This window comes from Salvelinus sp. IW2-2015, linkage group LG5, assembly GCF_002910315.2.
Source record: "Salvelinus sp. IW2-2015 linkage group LG5, ASM291031v2, whole genome shotgun sequence".
Lineage (NCBI taxonomy): Eukaryota > Metazoa > Chordata > Actinopteri > Salmoniformes > Salmonidae > Salvelinus > Salvelinus sp. IW2-2015.
The window spans coordinates 1178760-1197751 of NC_036844.1; the positions used below are offsets into that span (position 1 = coordinate 1178760).

The window sequence follows — 18992 nt, forward strand, 5'->3', positions numbered from 1 at the left end:
TTGGGTTGCAGTCTACAATAATAAGATGCAACAAATCAGAGCAGAGAAAAATAGGAACAATAATCAATACAATTATTTGAATGTACAAAAGCATCATAACCCACTCAGTCCCCAAGACTGTCCCCRTCCCCATCGACTGTGATCTGGTTTAAAAATCAACAACAGGATACTTCAATTGCTGTCTTTGGTGGAAATTATAAGTKTTCTACTATAGATTACATCTGAGAAAGACCATATTATCAGGTGACATGCTTTTAGCATAATTGCAATATCGACCCAGTTGGAACGATAACACTCACAAACACACCACTGAACTCCATTCAATAGTTAACATGGAATTCTGTGACAGTGCAATCAAAGGAATTCAATCCGAGACATCATGATAACCCTATAAAGAAGCAGAGCAGATGAATGACTTGAATGTGCACAMAGCTGCAGAACATTGAGTATTCATACAAATACATTGTTGGCTACAATTCAACTTTATTGGAAAAGCATGTCCCATTTACTACCGTYGAATGGAATTTGAGGGAGTAGAAATTAAAGCAGGTGCATTGGCACGTAGTAATGTATGAAGATGGGGCTTCAATTGAAATGAGGGGCCAACAGGACTTTTGACTCAATTCATACAATGCAGCAATGTTACCTGTAAAAAATAAATGCAAATAAAAACACATTAGGCAACATCAAATACTTTCAAKGGAAGGGGGAGGTCTGAGTTTGTATATTTAAAGAAAAAAAAAATGGAGACAAAACAAAGAGATGCAAGTCCCCTTGGGAGAAGCTGGGGGTGGGTAGTTGACAGTGGGGACAATAGCCCAKTCCCAAACCCGTTAACCTACACCTCTTTTCAGATAACAAGGAACCAGGTAGGTGTACGAAATATATAGATAGCTGCCCTAAACCCATTAGAAGATTCAGCCCAGAAGCATCTGCTGTTCCGCCAACTGACATGTACTCTTGAGGTGCCGACCTGTTGCACCTTCTATAACCACGGACTATTTTTTTTACCCTGCGCTGGTCGTCAATGACTGTTTAAACAATCATGAAGAACAAATCTGGCCTAAATGGACATGTACTCTTATGATATCCACCCGGTACAGCCAGAGGATTGGCCACCCCTCAGAGCCTGGTTCCTCTCTATGTTTCTTCCTAGATTCCTGCCTTTCTGGTGTTTTTCCTAGCCTCTGTGCATCACGATCTGCATTGCTTGCTTTTGGGGGTTTTAGGCTGGATATCTGTAAAAGCACTCTGCGACAACTGCTGATGTGAATCAATTGACTGATTGAAGCGTCTATCACTTTGGTGTTTGTAGATCTGAAAGGATCAGACAGGCGTAAAGTAAAACAAACTAGTGACAGCTCCACCTAGCTTTCCAATGAGGTATAGGGGAGCTTCTATCATATTGAAAACACCCATCTCATTCCTTCAGATCTGTAAACATCGAAGGGACAAGAGCTATGGTCGTTTCTGGACCAGACCATGGTGAAGCCATTGTAATATKTCTTAGTTACACCAATCCGCTCCCTTAAGACTGCAAACACCAAAAGGGAAAGGGGCAAGGGGAAGAGGCTGGGGTTTATWTTGGAACTGAACAAAATGGCTCTTGTAATTAGAGGAAGTAAGGTGTTGTTGTTCGGGGAGGGATGACCCGCTCAGAGTCGGGCACGGCGCGGAACAGCTTGGGCTCCCGTGTGTTCACGTCCTTGAAGACCATGATGGAGGCAATGTTTCCACAGCGGTAACAATAGTTGGGTGCAGACCACACCGTCACCAGCTTCTCATCGAACATGAACTTGTAGCCCTCATGGACCAGCTGGTGTGCACGGCAGATCAGCTTCAGATTGTTGATGTGAACAAACTGAAATTGGGAAAGAAGGATCATGGATGRAACTCAGTATTCAACATAGGTGAGGTGTGCCCCAAATAGTCCTTTCCACTTGGACCTCCATCAAGGCTACAGATGAACTTTTCCCACATGTGCTATCAAAAGTTGCACCCTGGACCCCCCTAGATCAGGGTTGCCCAAACACGGTCCTGGTGCCCACCCTGGGTGCACGTTGTTTTTGCCCTAGCACTAGAGCGGATTCAAATAACCAACTCATCTTTAAGCTTTGATTATTAGAATCAGCGGTGTTGTGCTAGGGCATAAACCCCAGGACAGTCACCCCCCTCAGTTTACAATTCAAGCACTGAAGGTGTCGATAGTTAGAATGACCATGTCACTTACTCTCTGCATAGGCAATGACGCCTTGTGATTGACAGGAGGCCAGAGAACAAATGCAACCAAAACAGTCCGTCTGGAAGCCTGTCTAGGCCTGCATTTATCATAATCCCCTTTGGTAGTTACCCCCTCTACACAGGATACATATTTAATGCTTTTACCTCATTAGTGACCTTGGCGCCAAAGAGCCAGCCTGCACCTCGCGGACTGATGGCCCAGGTGTCCACATCCTCTGGGTCCGACCACACCAGGTCACAGAAGGCCCCCTTGTGGGGAATCTCTTGGTTGCGCTCGATCGTGCGGATCTGGTCCAGGGTCTTGATGTCAGGTGAAAGGCCACCATGCACACAAAGGATCTGCTCGTCTATCAACTGTGGTCAGAAACTCCTATTAGTTATAGACTCATAAGTGTGGGAAAATGTAACATAGCAAAAGCACATGCACTTAAAAGAAGAGAGAAAAGTCAAGGTGTTTGCCATTTCTTTTAAATATTTGAAATCAATGGCTGGACTTACAGCGGCTACTGTTAGCATGTCAAATACTTTAGTGCAGTATCGCCAGGCGTTTGCATTCCCGTATTTYGTTTGGCACTCATCTGCAAAAAAAAACAATTTATATTACACTTCACACATAATTCTGGCAGTGCTTCCTTTTAAATGGTACAACATTCACAGATAATGGAAAAAAATGATAATTACACAGTAATAACCTATACATTTGTTCTCCAGGTTGGGGGTTGTGCGCAGGGCTAACAACCCTGTTTACGTGAAACAAAACGCTGTTACAGAAACCTAACAATGCAAATGCGAACTCTAAAAACTAAAAATGGACCCCACCCCTTCCCGAGGGGACTAATGAAGTAGCCTGATGAAAGCCTCCGGAAAAATCTTCTTTACAACCAAGACCTCGATCCGACTTGGGACCTGGAATGTCTGTACAACATACTAAGCAGGAAAAGCAGCACAAGATGCCCAAGTTATAAAGGAATACAACAACTAGCTGAAGCTTGCTGGAATGGTGCAGGTTTGACCACACTATCAAAGCGGGAAGTGATTGCCTATTCAGGACACGAGAATGAAGACCACACATAACGGGAGGCAGTTTCACCAAGGACCATCGCAGCAAGGTTCAACTGCAAAGCCAGGAAAGTCACTGCAACAATGCAGTGGAGGAATCAAAACAACTCTATTACGAGAATCTACAAGCAGTCTGTGATGCAACACCCAGAAGAGACATCCAAGATCCTAACGGGAGACCTAAACGCCAAGATAGGTTCAGACAACACAGGTAAAGAGACCATAATGGGGGTTCATGGCCTTGGTCAGATAAAATGGCCCCCTTGTTGGGGAGAGCTATTCACATGTGCCAATAACAACCTAGTTGTAGGAGGGAGGAGCTTTTCCCMACAAGAGAATCCATAAAGCAACCTGGGACTTGACAATATCACCAGAGGGCAAATGAAGAAGGAGCTTACTTGACATCAGGGTTAGGAGAGGCACTGACATGGCCTCYGACCACCACCTGGTCGTGGGAACCCTCAAAACCAAGCTGAGAGCCTTCAAAAGATGCCAAGTAACAAACCACATCATAAGTTCAATACCCAGAACACAACCGATGTAGGAGACATAAGCTGTCACGCTGCAGAACAGATTCAGCACCATCTCACTGAGGAAAAACACACTGGACGAGCAGTTTTCCTTACAGCCCAAATTTCTGACCAGGTGTTGTTTAACGTKGTCCACGTTAAACAACACCTGGTCAGAAATTTGGGCTGTAAGGAAAACAATCGGAAAGAGTGGCTCTCAGATGCAACCTGGATTCTTATAGAGGAAAGGAGGTAGCTGAAACAGAACGTCAACTGCTGTAGCAATCCTGCAGAGATATCCAAACGTAATGTTATAACTATAATTACTGTTCCCTGAAGGAGGGAAATTAGGTACAACATACTAAGGGGAGTGGCAATCTCGCGACTTCGGTCGAAGGTTTTAAAAATCACACTCGACAAGGCCAACGAAATCCACGCCTCGCTGGAATGGAAGCCCAACCTTCCACAGGTGATAAGCATGAGGCTCGGATTCATTCCTTCAATTTAACGCCACTCTTCACCAAGCACAGGAACGAGTGGCCAAACAGRTGTTTGGCTCCTTCAGGGAACAGTAGTTCCTAAATCACACACCCATTTTAGAATAAGGCTGTAACGAATTAAAATGTGGAAGGAAGGGTTCTGAATCGTTTCCGAATGCGCTGTATATATATAGACAAAAATCTATCCCGGAACGGCGGCCAGGCCTCTGCACTCCAGTTATGAATGAGTCTCCCTCTGCCATATGGACGCATTGTATGATGCAACTGGTGGCAAATGAGCAGAGCACAGAACTCGGAGATACAGTGTACAGCAAGCAGGTAACTTCAATAGTAAACTTCAAACCACAGCCACTTCGTGCAAAACTATGTGGAGATATAGGTTCAGAGCATGACAATATTCCATTTCACACAGACGTTTGGTGGTTATTGAGGGGGAGAGTTGGAAAGATTTTTCACATTGAGAGAGGAACTGTTGACATTCACAATGGATGTAAAGAAAATAAATGAATGGAAAAAAGCATCAGTAAGTGTCCCACACGAGTGATGAATGCTCATCTCCAACGCCTGGAAGAGCAGTTTGGKTTGGACCTACCTCCCAATCCATTTGACTGTGATCCGGGCTCAGTTGACATACCGGTAAGTGAAATCTGTCGTGACCAAATGCTGTCGTGACCAAATGCTGCAGACAACGCATTCATTGGTCACTACGGAGGACTTTTGGTCCCTGACTCAGAGAACAGCCTCCCGTCTCCCTATGAGCATTAATGCCGCGTTCAAAAGAACTGGGAACTCGGGAATCTCCCGACTTTAGTGCGTTCGAGACAACTGGGAACTCGGGAAAGAAACAAGCTCCGACTGGGAAAAATAGTTTATGGTCATCCAACTCGGGAACTCTGGCCTCTTTTTAGAGCTCTCACTTTCCAACCTAAAGATCACTGACGTCATGATTTGACCTTGTATTCGCCAGTTCATATCTGTTCAAAGCTGGATTCAGTGCTCTCGTCTGCATTAAAACCAAATATCGATCAAGGTTGGATGTGACAGCAGAGATGAGTTGCGCACTGTCGACCATGCCCACTGACTTTGAGAAGCTCTGACTCGAGATGCATCAAAGCACACCCATCTCATTAGTGGTGGTGATATAAGAGACATTATTTCAGACTAATTTGCAATTGACTGCCAAACATTAAAAAGTATGTGATGGTGAAGACAATCAGAAATACTGTTAGAATGTATTTCAACTGACTGCCATAGCACCAAATAAAAAAAGTTTACATTGGCTGTTAATTACATAATTGTTTTCACATAGGTGGGGCCGCAAGAATGTTCAGATATGAAAATGGGGTCGTGGGCCAAAAACATTTAGGAACCACTGGGCTAAGCAGAGCCGGAACCCAAATACCCTTCGCGTGGCTATAAAAGCGTGATACGTGAGCGAGTCTTGCTCGAGACCCAAAAAAGGAATGCACCGAGATGGAGTCAGACAGCTTTGTCTGGTTTCTTATGAAGCCTAGAGACTGAATACAGGACAGTAGCATGGATATGTTGCCCCCTCGACTCCGCTGCCACCAGCCAATCAGCTCTAATAGCCAGCGGCTCGTGAGCATTCTTATTTTGTAGACTGAGGCGCTTGTCGAGGGCACGTAGGTCTATAATAGGGCGCAAAGTCCAGACCGTTTTCGGAACCAGGAAATACCGGCGGTACCAGCCGCCCTGGATCTTCGACATAGGAACCACTCGGATTGCCTGCTTCTGGAGACCGGAGGATATTTCCTCCCTCAAAAAGTGCGCCGAGGACTCAGGAACAGTCGATGTAATGATACTGCAGAAGTTTGGGGGATGCACAACAAAATTGTAGCCAGTACCCTGACATCACTGTTCACATGATCTAGGGCGACACTGTGCATAAGGGCAAAATGAGGAGGAGACAAAGAAGGCAGGAACCACCTGGAACGAGGTCAAGAAAAGCGCTCCGAACAGAGTCTGCTGGAGATGCACTAGAGGCTCTTCGTGCCACTAGGGGCTTAAAGGAATAAGCCAAGAAAGTCAACTTATAAATTACTTATTTGTTCATTTAGTTAGAACCAATAAGTTAGCGGGTCACAATAAATAGGGCACTAGACCCTACGAGGATCCATATTGTTAGAGTTGATGTGCCCCCAGCAATTAGGCATGTTGCTCACCGTAAAAGCCGTACACCTGTGTGATCTGCCTGCTTTCGTGATTTCCTCGTAGAAGCGTGATGCGGTCCGGCCACTTGGCTTTTAAGGCTAGCAGGTACGTGAACGTCTCCAAGCTGTAGTATCCCCTGTCCACAAAGTCTCCCTGAGAAAACAGAGAGTCACAGACCAGGGTTCAGATCAATCTCAAGTCATCCAGTTTCTAAACAGCAGTCACTAACTCAGAGGCTGGCTGCCTACATTGAGACCCAATCACTGGCCACTTGAATAAATGTATCACTAGTCACTTCATACAATGCCACTCTAAACAATGCCACTTTAATAATGTTTACATATCTTACATTATTCATATCACATGTATGTACTGCATTTTATTTATAATGTTAACATATCTTACATTTCTYATATCAAATCAAACTTTATTTGCCACATGCTATGAATACAACAAGTGTAGACTTTACCGTGAAATGCTTGCTGACAAGCCCTTAACCAACAGTGCAGTTCAAGAAGAAGAACATATTTACCAAAATATTAAAATAAAAAGTAATAATAAAAAGTAACAATAACAAGGCTATATACATTGATTACCTGTTAGATATTACTGCACTGTCCAAACTAGAAGCACAAGCATTTCGCTACACTCGCATTAACATCTGCTAACCATGTCTACGTGACAAATAACATTTGATTTCTTACCATTCTCAATATTATCCCTGCTACAGAACAGCTTTAAAAAAATGGAATACAACTTCTTACCATAAAAATGTAGTTTGTGTCTGGAACTTGKCCACCAGTTCTGAAGAGTTCACATAGGTCATAAAACTGGAGACAGGGATCAGAAAGACAATTTCACATTCATGTCAAGTGGATCATACTACTATAAAAATKGAGATATTTAGAATGTGCATAGTAAGAGAACAAAAGGAATTTGGGAAAGGTATCAAAAAAGAAAATTAGATAATACCTGGCCATGAATGTCTCCACAAACAGTGACTGGAGTGGATACTGGTTGAACATTTGATTCCTCGAGCAGCAAATCACATACGTAGTCACATAATCTCTGTAAGGGGTGAGACACATGACAAAATTATCRGGCTGCCAAATAACACTTGCAACGTTGGGCCTACTGATATTTTGACACAACCATATTTGAATTTGTTAACGTTAGAGGTATCAAAATTGAAATAATGTTGCAGGGCAACGGTATTTAACTCTTACGCTACAAGGCCCGAAGCCTGCTGGTTTTCTGTTCTACCTGTTCTAAAATCAGTCCCTGAGTAGAGGGGAACAATAAAAAAAATGCAGTGGAACTGGCTTCGAGGTCCAGAGCTGAGTTTGAGGGTTGTAGAGTGTCCCCGTGAAAACGCATTTTGGTGATGACTTTTTACTTACTTGTGTTCTAAAATACACRTTACCAAGACAAATATGATTGTTCATGTTCTGAAACATTCAGTGGGGTTTTTAACATYTCATTATAGCCCAAAAGTCAGATTTCGTAGCCTAAAACATCAGATAATAAACATCGAGCTCTGTTGACAGAGTGGTGCAGCTTTCTTTGCGAAACTTTTGAGGATTTCGCATTTTGTGGTCGTCTCGTCTTYGAAGTTGTTTCCGCRGGTCGCAAATAGCTACATTAGCATGACATGAGCAGAATTAAATGTAAAAGGCTTTGAAAAATAAAAAGCTTGCAGTATGCTCACACGGAACCCAAACCGGCTGCGCGCGTGSGCCATCGTGCATAAATGTATTTTGTACCCCCACACCAAACGCGGTCACGACACGCAGGTTAAAATATCAAAACAAACTCTGAAACAATTATATTAATTTGGGGACAGGTCGAAAAGCATKAAACATTTATGGCAATTTAGCTAGCTGGCACTTGCTAGCTAATTTGTGCTATTTAGCTAGCTTGCTGTTGCTAGCTAATTTGTCCTGGGATATAAACATTGAGTTGATATTTTACCTGAAATGCACAAGATCCTCTACTCCACCAATTAATCCACACATACAACGGTCAACAGAATCATTTCTAGTCATCTCTCCTCCTTCCAGGCTTTTTCTTCTCTTGACTTTATATTGCGATTGGCAACTTTCATAAATTAGGTGCATTACCACCACGGACCTCATTCGTCTTTCAGTCACCCACGTGGGTATAACCAATGAGGAGATGGCACGTGGGTACCTGCTTCTATAAACCAATAAGGAGATGGGAGAGGCAGGACTTGCAGTGCGATCTGCGTCAGAAATAGAACTGACTTCTATTTTAACCCTTGYCAACGCAGACGCTYGTTGGCACGCGCGAGCAGCGTGGGTGCAATAATTGAATMATATAGATTTCTGAATTTCTTTTGCAACGCTCACGCATGCAACACGAGCGGTGTAATCAGCCTGTCAGGGCGCCGTTGACATTTCACAGCGTTACGCTTGTTTTTGTGAGAAGTCTGAAAAAGAACAGGAACTTCAAATTAAAGTTGCACTATGCAGAAATCGCTCTGCCATTTCCTGGTTACTAAAACTAAKAGTTAGCCTAATTTCAGTGTGTGTGACAAAATMAGCTAGTATAGTGTGTAGAGAATCATTGTACCAGCTAAACCGCTGTGAAATATTTTCGATCAGGGGCACGACTTTCACTGGGGACGGGGGTTCATGCACCCCCCACAATCTGAAATTGCATTTTTGTCCAACCCCAGTTTTATCATTRCAATGTGATACAAATAGCAGCAATGGTGTGCTTTAGCACCATGCAGGCACATCTGAGTGGTCAGCCAGCTGGATTTAGGACAGCAAGCTCTCGTTTGGCGAAGTTGGCTGTCTTTGTTAGGAAGAAATAGTCTTCACACAGTTCGCAACGAGCCAGGCGGCCCAAACTGCTGCATATACCCTGACTCTGTTGCACAGTACGCAAGAGAAGTGACAATTTCCCTAGTTAAAATAAATTCATGTTAGCAGACAATATTAACTAAATATGCAGGTTTAAAAATATATACTTGTGTATTGATTAAGAAAGGCGTTGATGTTTATGGTTAGGTACACATTGGTGCAACGACAGTGCTTTTTTTGCGAATGCGCTTGTTAAATCACCCGTTTGGCAAAGTAGGCTGTGATTCAATGATAAATTAACAGGCACCGCATCGATTATATGCAACGCAGGACAAGCTAGATAAACTAGTAATATCATCAACCATGTGTAGTTAACTAGTGATTATGTTAAGATTGATTGTTTTTATAAGATATGTTTAATGCTAGCAAGCACCTTACCATGGCTCCTTGCTGCACTCGCATAACAGGTAGTCAGCCTGCCACGCAGTCTCCTCGTGGAGTGCAATGTAATCGGCCATGATCGGTGTCCAAAAATGCAGATTACCGATTGTTATGAAAATTTTAAATCAGCCCTAATTAAAATCAGCCATTCCGATTCATCGGTCAACCTCTAATTTAAACAACCGCTCTCGTGGTGCCCCAATTCCTGATGACATAGTTGATAAGAAACCAGTCATAAGATTAATGAAAGTAAAATCACGACAACTGTTAGAGAAAGCTGGCCAAAAGTTGGCTAATGTTAGCTATTCTTTTTGCCTCAATCACACTAGATCTGAATCAAATTATGAAACCATCAGCCAAATGACTGAAGATTGAWATTCTGACATTTTKTATGTGCAATGTGAGTTTTAGTCAGTATGACAATGTAACGTTATTGATCTGTTAGTTTCGCTAGCTAATTCCTTGCTTTTYCCACTGACACAGTAATAAAACAGCTCTAATGTTACAAGCGTCACTGTCATGTGCACAGTAGAAGTCTGCGTGGGACAGATTTCTTCATCCCACTCCTAAYGGCAGCCATTGGCTTTCTGTCCGACTCCTACCCGCAACCGTAAGAACTGGTCCCAAACCCAACCGCAGACTGCAATGTTATTTTAGGTGTATGTGACGCAGCTCACTTGCCAGCCATGGTCCCAGCAATTCTGCGCCCTATAGACAATATCAAATGCGCAAAAAGAACTAAAGAAATAGGTTAAATTACCAGAGATTCTCACATGKCCCTTATGCTAGAAGTAGTTTGAAGAGAGCAGAGTTGACTTGCACTTTCTCTTAAGCTATTWTTATAGCCTAACCTTTTAGGAGTGGGAAGATTTTCAGACAGATATGGGTGATAAATATTTAGGCAATGTAGTAAACWATAGCTTAATCATAGGCCTAGTAATGAAACGGTTACCAGTTTCACGATAAAATTCCCGACTGTTTATTATCATTAAAACAGTGTTTGATTACCGCGGTTTGAAAAACTCACGGTAAATACTGTCCAGCATTATCAGATATAGAGCAACCGTCTGATGCAGGCGCAGCACGCAATGTGTTTTGCTTGTGTGAAAACATGGTGGAACAGTGACAGCGCAAGGGAGATTGTTCAGCCTTCTAAGAGGACAAATCTGAGTGTGGTCGTATTTTGGGTTTTACAAGAGTGCTGAGGGAAACTTCAAATCGAAGATGGTCACCCTGCCTGTAGAACATGCAAAAAAAACCACTTCAAATCTCTTGAGTCATCTTCATGACCACCACACACTTTATAGCGAATGCAAGGTAAGTTAACTGTTAGCTTCAACGCATAATGTGGGGACTTCGGAAGGGGGGAACGTGTTAAATACTTGTCAATAATGTAACTGAAGCTTTCAGTGTTACCTACTCTTAAAAACACTACACATTGTTCTGCTGCTGCATGTGTCGTGTGTCTGCAAACTAGTCGCCCATTGCACACGATAACACGTTATGTAGTTTAGTCAGTATTTTGTTCATTCAAAATCCGGCAGTCGTAGACTTGGTTGTAAAAGTGTTCAACAGGAAGACACTATAGACTCCAATATTTATGTAAATTGTTGGGCTCATTGCAAATTACTATCACTTTCTTCTTAGACTCATTTGTATTCATGTAAGTTAAGCATGGGGTCATTGCATATACTCAAATGCAACACAGAAGATAGGTGTTCTGTGTGTGAGTAATAATAATAATAATAATAATGTAACTATTAATAATAATACATTAGCTATTCCCTTTTGTTTACAGAGTAGGTGTGCAGCAGGCAAACCCAGTGGGTAGAGCTGCCGCTTTCAAGGAAAGCACAACTGAAGCATGCATGAGAGCATCACGCTGTCTCCGGACGACTGTGTGATCACGCTCTCCGTAGCCGATGTGAGTAAGACCTTTAAAACAGGTCAACATACACAAGGCTGCGGGGCCAGACGGATTACCAGACGTGTGCTCCGGCATGTGCTGACCAACTGAGCAGGTGTCTTCACTGACATTTTCAACATGTCCTGATTGAGTCTGTAATCCCAACATGTTTCAAGCAGACCACCATAGTCCCTGTCCCAAGAACACAAAGGCAAACCTGCCTAATGACTACAGACCCGTAGCACTCACGTCCTAGCCATGAAGTGCTTTGAAAGGTTGGTTAATGGCTCATATCAACACCATTATCCCAGAAACCCTAGACCCACTCCAATTTGCATACCGCCCAAACAGATCCACAGGTGATGCAATCTCTATTGCACTCCACACTGCCCTTTCCCACCTGGACAAAAGGAACACTTATGTGAGAATGCTAATCATTGACTACAGCTCAGCGTTCAACACCATAGTACCTTTTTAGTGGATTTTCTTACTTAAGGTTGTGTTCATTAAAACCTGCACTATGGACACTTGCCTCTCATGGCCACGTGGTGCCATCTTTAAATGTTAAATCAAATCAAATTTTATATGTCACATACACATGGTTAGCGTGTAGGCCGTCTCATCGTTATTGGTAATCAAGCCTACCACTATAGTGTCATCTGCAAACTTGATTGAGGTTGAGGCGTGCATGGCTACGCAGTCATGGATGAACAGGGAGTACAGGAGAGGGCTGAGAACGCACCCTTGTGGGGTCCCAGTGTTGAGGATCGGTGGGGTGGAGATGTTGTTTCCTACCCTCACCACCTGAGGGCGGCCCGTCAGAAAGTCCAGGACCCAGTTGCACAGGGCGGGGTCGAGACCCAGGGTCTCAAGCTTAATGACGAATTGGGAGGGTACTATGGTGTTAAATGCTGAGCTGTAGTCGATGAACAGCATTCTTACATAGGTATTCCTCTTGTCCAGATGGGTTAGGGCAGTGTGCAGTGTGATTGCGTCGTCTGTAGACCTATTGGGGCGGTAAGCAAATTGGAGTGGGTCTAGGGTGTCAGGTAGGGTGGAGGTGATATGATCCTTGACTAGTCTCTCAAAGCACTTCATGATGACGGAGGTGAGTGCTACGGGGCGATAGTCATTTAGCTCAGTTACCTTCGCTTTCTTGGGAACTGGAACAATGGTGGCCCTGTTATTATTTTAATGTTTATGCACACAAAAAGTGCATAGTGCTGCTAATTTTATTTGTTTGTTGGTTTTCAATATAAAACTTGSTGAAATTATTTCAGTGTGTGTATCAATACTTTTTTGAACATTTCAACATTACCGCGATAATACTGAATACCGTGATAATTTTGGTCACTATAWTCGTGATATGAAATGTTCATACTGTTTCATCTCTACATAGGCCTATTTAGGAAGTACATTTCCTTGGAAAGATAACTCCCACATGCATCTCTGCCCATGCAGAGGCTATAGCCTACTCTATTTAACTGACCACACGCACACCTGATCTCGCAGGTATGGCTACTGAACTTACAGCAGCAAGAACRATGACAGCAACACTTGCTACGTTCTGCATAGGCCTATAGGATATAGAGTAACTTTTATGAGGACGATTTGCAGGCRGAGACAAATAAATGGGTAATCAATACTTATTGAAATTGAAAAGGCGCAATGCTCACTCACCACAGTAGCCTAACCTGTGCGCGTTGTGCCTTTTCCCTTTCAATGATGATTACATCATTTATTATTGCAMTTAGACTATTTACAGACACTGTAGTAAACTAGTCTATTCATATTTAATCATTTCCTATTCAAGTTAACTGCCACATAATTCTCCGCMCATGCAAGCAGCTTACGCCATTTCAATGAGACCACACATACTAGGYGCACTCACRCCCAACTAGGAGAGGTAGGCTACTGAAGTTGAAGCTGTGAATTCTGTGTGTGTGAATAATGCGGAAAATATGTGCTTTTAATACAATAAAGCAGGCTAACGCATACAAAGCAGAAAGAGGAACGTTTCCAAATAATCTGTAGGACAAAAATATTTTCATACCCGCTCYCGCCCGCAGCATGAAAAATGCAGACCGCATTGATCTCTGTCTGGACCCGCAGGAATGCAGCCTTCTAGTGCACAACACTACGCTCATCATGTCCTAGCAGGATCAGATCAGATGGTGACAGGGGTTCCAGCAGGGTCAGACAGCCAGGCAAGGCCAGTCTATAGAGCTCAGGTGAACTTTGCAGTATATTAACAATATCAGTGAATGATACAACATTCCATCTTGACTTGATGGGTAGACCTACAGTAGCTACAGGACAGCAGCTTAAAGCTACAGTCTGGGATCTGGGAATAATGGTCATTATGCGAGGAAGACATGGAAGAAGCCATTGAAGGTGATGAATGGATACAGATATGTTTCAATGCCCAGTCATGTTCATATAATCTCAAACATAAATGACTGCAGTTTAAGACCATCCATAAAATGTAATATATGCCAGTGAAACTGAATTACATGCACTTAGAAATGTTATTCCTCTACTGGAGGTGTAAACACAAAAGGGGACATATTTGCATATGTTATGGTCTTGTGAAGGCTGAGATCTTTTATCTCAGCATGTCTACAGATTCTCCCTGTTTTTGTTTGCTTGGAAATGTTGATACTGGAGACTGTTATCTTAAGAAACTGTGTAACCAAGCATGTATAGCGGATAAGAAATGCATTGCCWTTAATTGGAAGGTTGGTTATTCTCGCACAATGTCAAGTAAAGTATCACTAGATTTATTACAAGATGAAGGGTATACTAGGCAACTGTCATAAGGTCTGGATGGCTTATATGGAATACAGTACGACTAAAGGAGTCTGTATTGAAAACATGCCCACGTCAGGGGAAATACCTATTTAGGCTATCTCTAGCTGCTGAGCTGCTCAGTCCTGGCCCTGGGGGTCTGTCATCCTGTGGGTTGTCACTCTGGCCTTGGCCTAACACACCCAAAACCAATGAATGATTCATTAAGATCCTAAAGCTGAGTGTGTTGGGTTTGGGGGGGCTGCAGGGTGGTGGGCCACTAGGGACAGGACGGGGCAACCCAGCTATATTGTGTGCAAGTAAAAAGAGCTCTACAGTACTATTAGTCCAATAAGCTGGCTAACTTGTTATAATGCACGTGCTGATATCCTTCCTAGATAGTTCACAAACCATTGCTAACTAGCTCTAGAGTGAACGTCAGTAAGCGGCCTTCACCCCATGAAGCTAGCTAGCTATTTAAGTCAAATAAAATGTCACGTAATGTTAGCTACACAGTTTACAGCAGGTATAAAAAGTTGTAGCAAAATGCTTGTGTGCTAGCTCMCTCAACATTGTAGTACAATAATAACATTAAAAAAAGCGTATAATCAAAAATAAAATAAGAGGTAGTAGTATGCATAATAGCCTGATACAGTGCATTCGGAAAGTATTCAGAGCCCTTTCCTTTTTCCACATTGTTACGTTACAGCCTTATTATAAAATGTATTAAATAAATACAAAAACCTCAATCTACACACAATACCCCTTAATAAACAAAGCTAAAACAGGTTTTCAAACATTTTAGCAAAAAAAACTGAAAAACCTAATTCACATAAGTATTCAGACCCTTTGCTATGAGATTCAAAATTGAGCTCAGGTGCATCCTGTTTCCATTGACCGTCCTCGAGATGTTTTAAACACCCTTGTTGGGCCCACTGTGGTAACTTCAATTGTTGGACTGATTCTGAAAGGCAACACCTGCTATATAAGGTCCACAAGCATGAGGTCAAAGGAATTTTCGTAGAGCTCCAAGACAGGATTGTGCAAGGCAAGATTGGGGAAGGGTACCAAAACATTTCTGCAGCATTGGAAGGTCCGCAAGAACATAGTGATCCTCATTCTAAATGGAAGAAGTTTGGAACACAAGACTTCCTAGAGGCTGGCCGCCGGGCCAAACTGAGCAATCGGGGGAGAAGGGCCTTGGTAAGGGAGGTGACCAAGAACTGATGGTCACTGACAGAGCTCCAGAGCTCCTCTGTGGAGATGGAGAAACCTTCAGAAGGACAACATCTCTGCAGCACCACCATAAGGCTTTATGGTAGAGTGGCAGACAGACACCACTCCTCAAGTAAAAGGCACATGACAACCTGCTTGGAGCTTGCAAAAGGCAGCTATTTGACCCTGAACAAATATCTGTGGAGACCTGAAAACAGCTGTGAGCGACACTCTATCCCCTGAAGAGCTTGATAGGATCTGCGAGAAGACGGGTGAAATTCACAATACAGGTGTGCCAAGCTTGTAGGGTCATAACCAAAGAAGACCGAGGCTTGTAATCACTGCCAAAAGGTGCTTCAACAAGTACTGAGTAAGAGAGCTAAATACTTACGAGAAATGTAATTTATTTTAATTTTATTTGTATACATTTACAAAAATGTAAACTTTGTTTCGTCATTATGGGTATTGTGTGTAGAATGATGCGGGGGAAAAAATCTATTTTAGAAAAGGCTGTATTGTACAAAAAAGTGGAAAAGCCTGCCTGTGCCATTAACCCTCAACTCATCCAGAACGCCGCAGCCGTCTGGTGTTCAACTTTCCCAAGTTTCTCAGTCACGTCCCCGCTCCTCCGCTCTCTCACACTGGCTTCCAGTTGAAGCTCGCATCCGCTACAAGACATGGTGCTTGCCTACGGAGCTGTGAGGGGAACGGACCCGTACTTCAGGCTCTGATCAGGCACCCAAACAACAAGGGCACTGCGTTCATCCACCTCTGGCTGCTCGCTCCTACCTCTGAGGAAGTACAGTTCCCGCTCAGCCAGTCAAAACTGTTCGCTGCTCTGGCACCAATGGTGGAAACAATCCCTCAAGCGCCAGGTAGCGGAGTCAATCACAACTCTTCCGGAGACAACTAACCCCACCTCTTTAGGAATACTGGAATAAGGTAAAGTATCCTTCTAACCCCCCCCCCCTTAAAAGAGTTAGATGCACTATTGTTAAGTGGTTGTTCACTGGATACATAAGGTGAATGCACCAATTGTAAGTCGCTCTGATAAGAGCGTCTGCTAAATGATTAAATGTAATGTAAAATGTAAATGAAAGGGTCAAAGGGTCTGAATACATTCGAGTGCACTGTATATACACATAGGATATACTGTATAGATAGTGAATGTGCTGTAAGTATGACTATTTAGAAATATAAAATGGGAATCTAATGCCTTGGTCACGCAGTTGATACATTTTTTTGCTAACTTTTAGAACCGTTTCTGTGCAAGAGTCGGGTGCATCCGTGGAGTCCGTAGAATGTGCGTATGGAAAGGGGTTTAAGTTATAGTAACGGTTGAACAGCAGGGTTGACTGCGTGTGTGTTTATAATACGAGTGGTTGTAAGAGTTGAATGTGTTCARTACATAAACACGTTAACGTTAGTCTCTAAGGTGCATATCCATCACAGGTCTAGYTAGTAGTTAACGAGAATATACAACATCTCTTCTACCTTGATTACCCCTAGGTTTGTCGCTAACATTTGTGACGTGCACAACTAACAAACAGGCAAGTTAAAGTTACTTGCTAGCTGACGTTACGTTACCTAAATTAGCTGCTTCCGTTTCAATGAATATTGATGTCGCAATAAGATGGATATTGGTCTGATCGAATGCACTAACATAACGGTATTGGTTAAGTACACGAATAAAAAATAAATTCTTACTCACCTTTAGGTCGTTTTCTGGTAAATATTTGCACTGTCTTGCAATCTCAATATACTTATCCAAGTCCAACGGCGCCATTTTAAAAACAACAACCGCAGACAAATCGGAAGTAAATGACTATAACTTCCTGTTCTCAAGCGAAGTGAGTTTCTACAAAGATGATCTTCTATATGGACAAGATCGTCGACGAACCGCTCTAAACATGGAAATACAATTCACGAAAGGCAGTTCGGKAGGAGGCGAGATCAGATGGGAACGTTCTAGCAGTCTAGCTAGACAATGCAAACATACAACAGGGCTGGGCAGGTTACTTTCTAAATTTAATTAGTTAGTTACTAGTTCCTTGTACAAAATTGTAATCAGTAACGTAACTTTTGATATMCCAAACTCAGTAACGTAATCTRATTACATTCAGTTACTKTTAGATTTATTTCCCCTTAAGAGGCATTAGAAGACAAAAATGTATGTTACCAATCTATTGCAGGATAAATCAATGTTAMAGTTTACATAGCTGGCCATATATAGATGTTAAATTGCAATTTATGTGTTGGTTATGTAGGCTTCTTCTAACCCATCACGTTCTACTACATATAATAATACGATTAAATTATATCTTTACATTAAAAACAAATTCTATTAGAATTCCAGTCATTCAATAAATGTTATACCGCTTGATCTTCAAGAATAGGACTTGGAATAGGAAGTATAGAAGCCAAATTGTTTTACTTGAGCATAACCCAAAATAAGGACTTATTAACCAGCCCTACTCTGTTTTATGATTTTGTTGTCATGGAGGACTGATTGGGTTCATTGATTCGAGTGGGAAATAAATGCTGCGCATTGGAATGGCATGCTTTGAGCACTACTGTGAAAAATGAATGCATATGCTGCAGTTGCTATAGGCCTATTGTTTACCTTTTTTGTTGGTGAACTTTGATATATTGATAATATGCAGCTGTTCAAAGCAAATCAACAATAACAAAACAGCCCGCCCCGCCTCTGTTTTTGGTAAAAAGCTGAGGGATGGCCCTGGAGAAATGTAACCACTCTCAGATGAATAGACAGAGCTACGGATGCAAGGACTGACCATCTTTGATATCAAAAGTATTGTTTTAACCATGTTATGAGGCTACACAGTGTTTGTTTTACATTGAATGTTTACTAACATTGGAGTAAAACAAGTTAATATTTGGGGTTCTCATGGAGTGTGACAGTTGAACTAAGCTCATGAGGCATTTAATAGTTATATTCTTCAGAATCAATGAATATATATATATATATATACAGTTGAAGTCGGAAGTTTACATACACTTAGTTTGGAGTCATTAAAACTTGTTTTTCAACCACTCCACACAATTTCTTGTTAACAAACTGCAGTTTTGGCAAGTCGGTTAGGGCATCTACTTTGTGCATGAAACAAGTCATTTTTCCCAACAATTGTTTTACAGACAGATTATTTCATTTATTATCACTGTATCACAATTCCAGTGGGTCAGAAGTTTATATTAACACTAAGTTTGACTGTGCTTTAAACAGTTGGAAAATTCCAGAAAATCATGTCATGGTTTAGAAGCTTCTGATAGGCTATTGACATAATTTGAGTCAATTGGAGGTGGATGTGGATGG

At 42.3% G+C, this 18992-nt stretch overlaps 1 protein-coding gene across 1 annotated transcript; it reads right to left on the minus strand.

The window, feature by feature from the left end:
- Positions 1–995: 995 nt before the first annotated feature.
- On the minus strand, positions 996–17478 carry LOC111963769 (serine/threonine-protein phosphatase 6 catalytic subunit). The gene is made up of 7 exons (XM_023987262.2): positions 17370–17478; positions 7454–7549; positions 7246–7311; positions 6493–6634; positions 2740–2819; positions 2386–2595; positions 996–1861 (listed from the first exon to the last, which is right to left on the minus strand). Exons 1-7 carry the CDS (start codon positions 17442–17444, stop codon positions 1613–1615), a joined length of 918 nt encoding a protein of 305 aa, XP_023843030.1. The 5' UTR covers positions 17445–17478; the 3' UTR covers positions 996–1612.
- Between the last annotated feature and the right edge of the window lie 1514 nt (positions 17479–18992).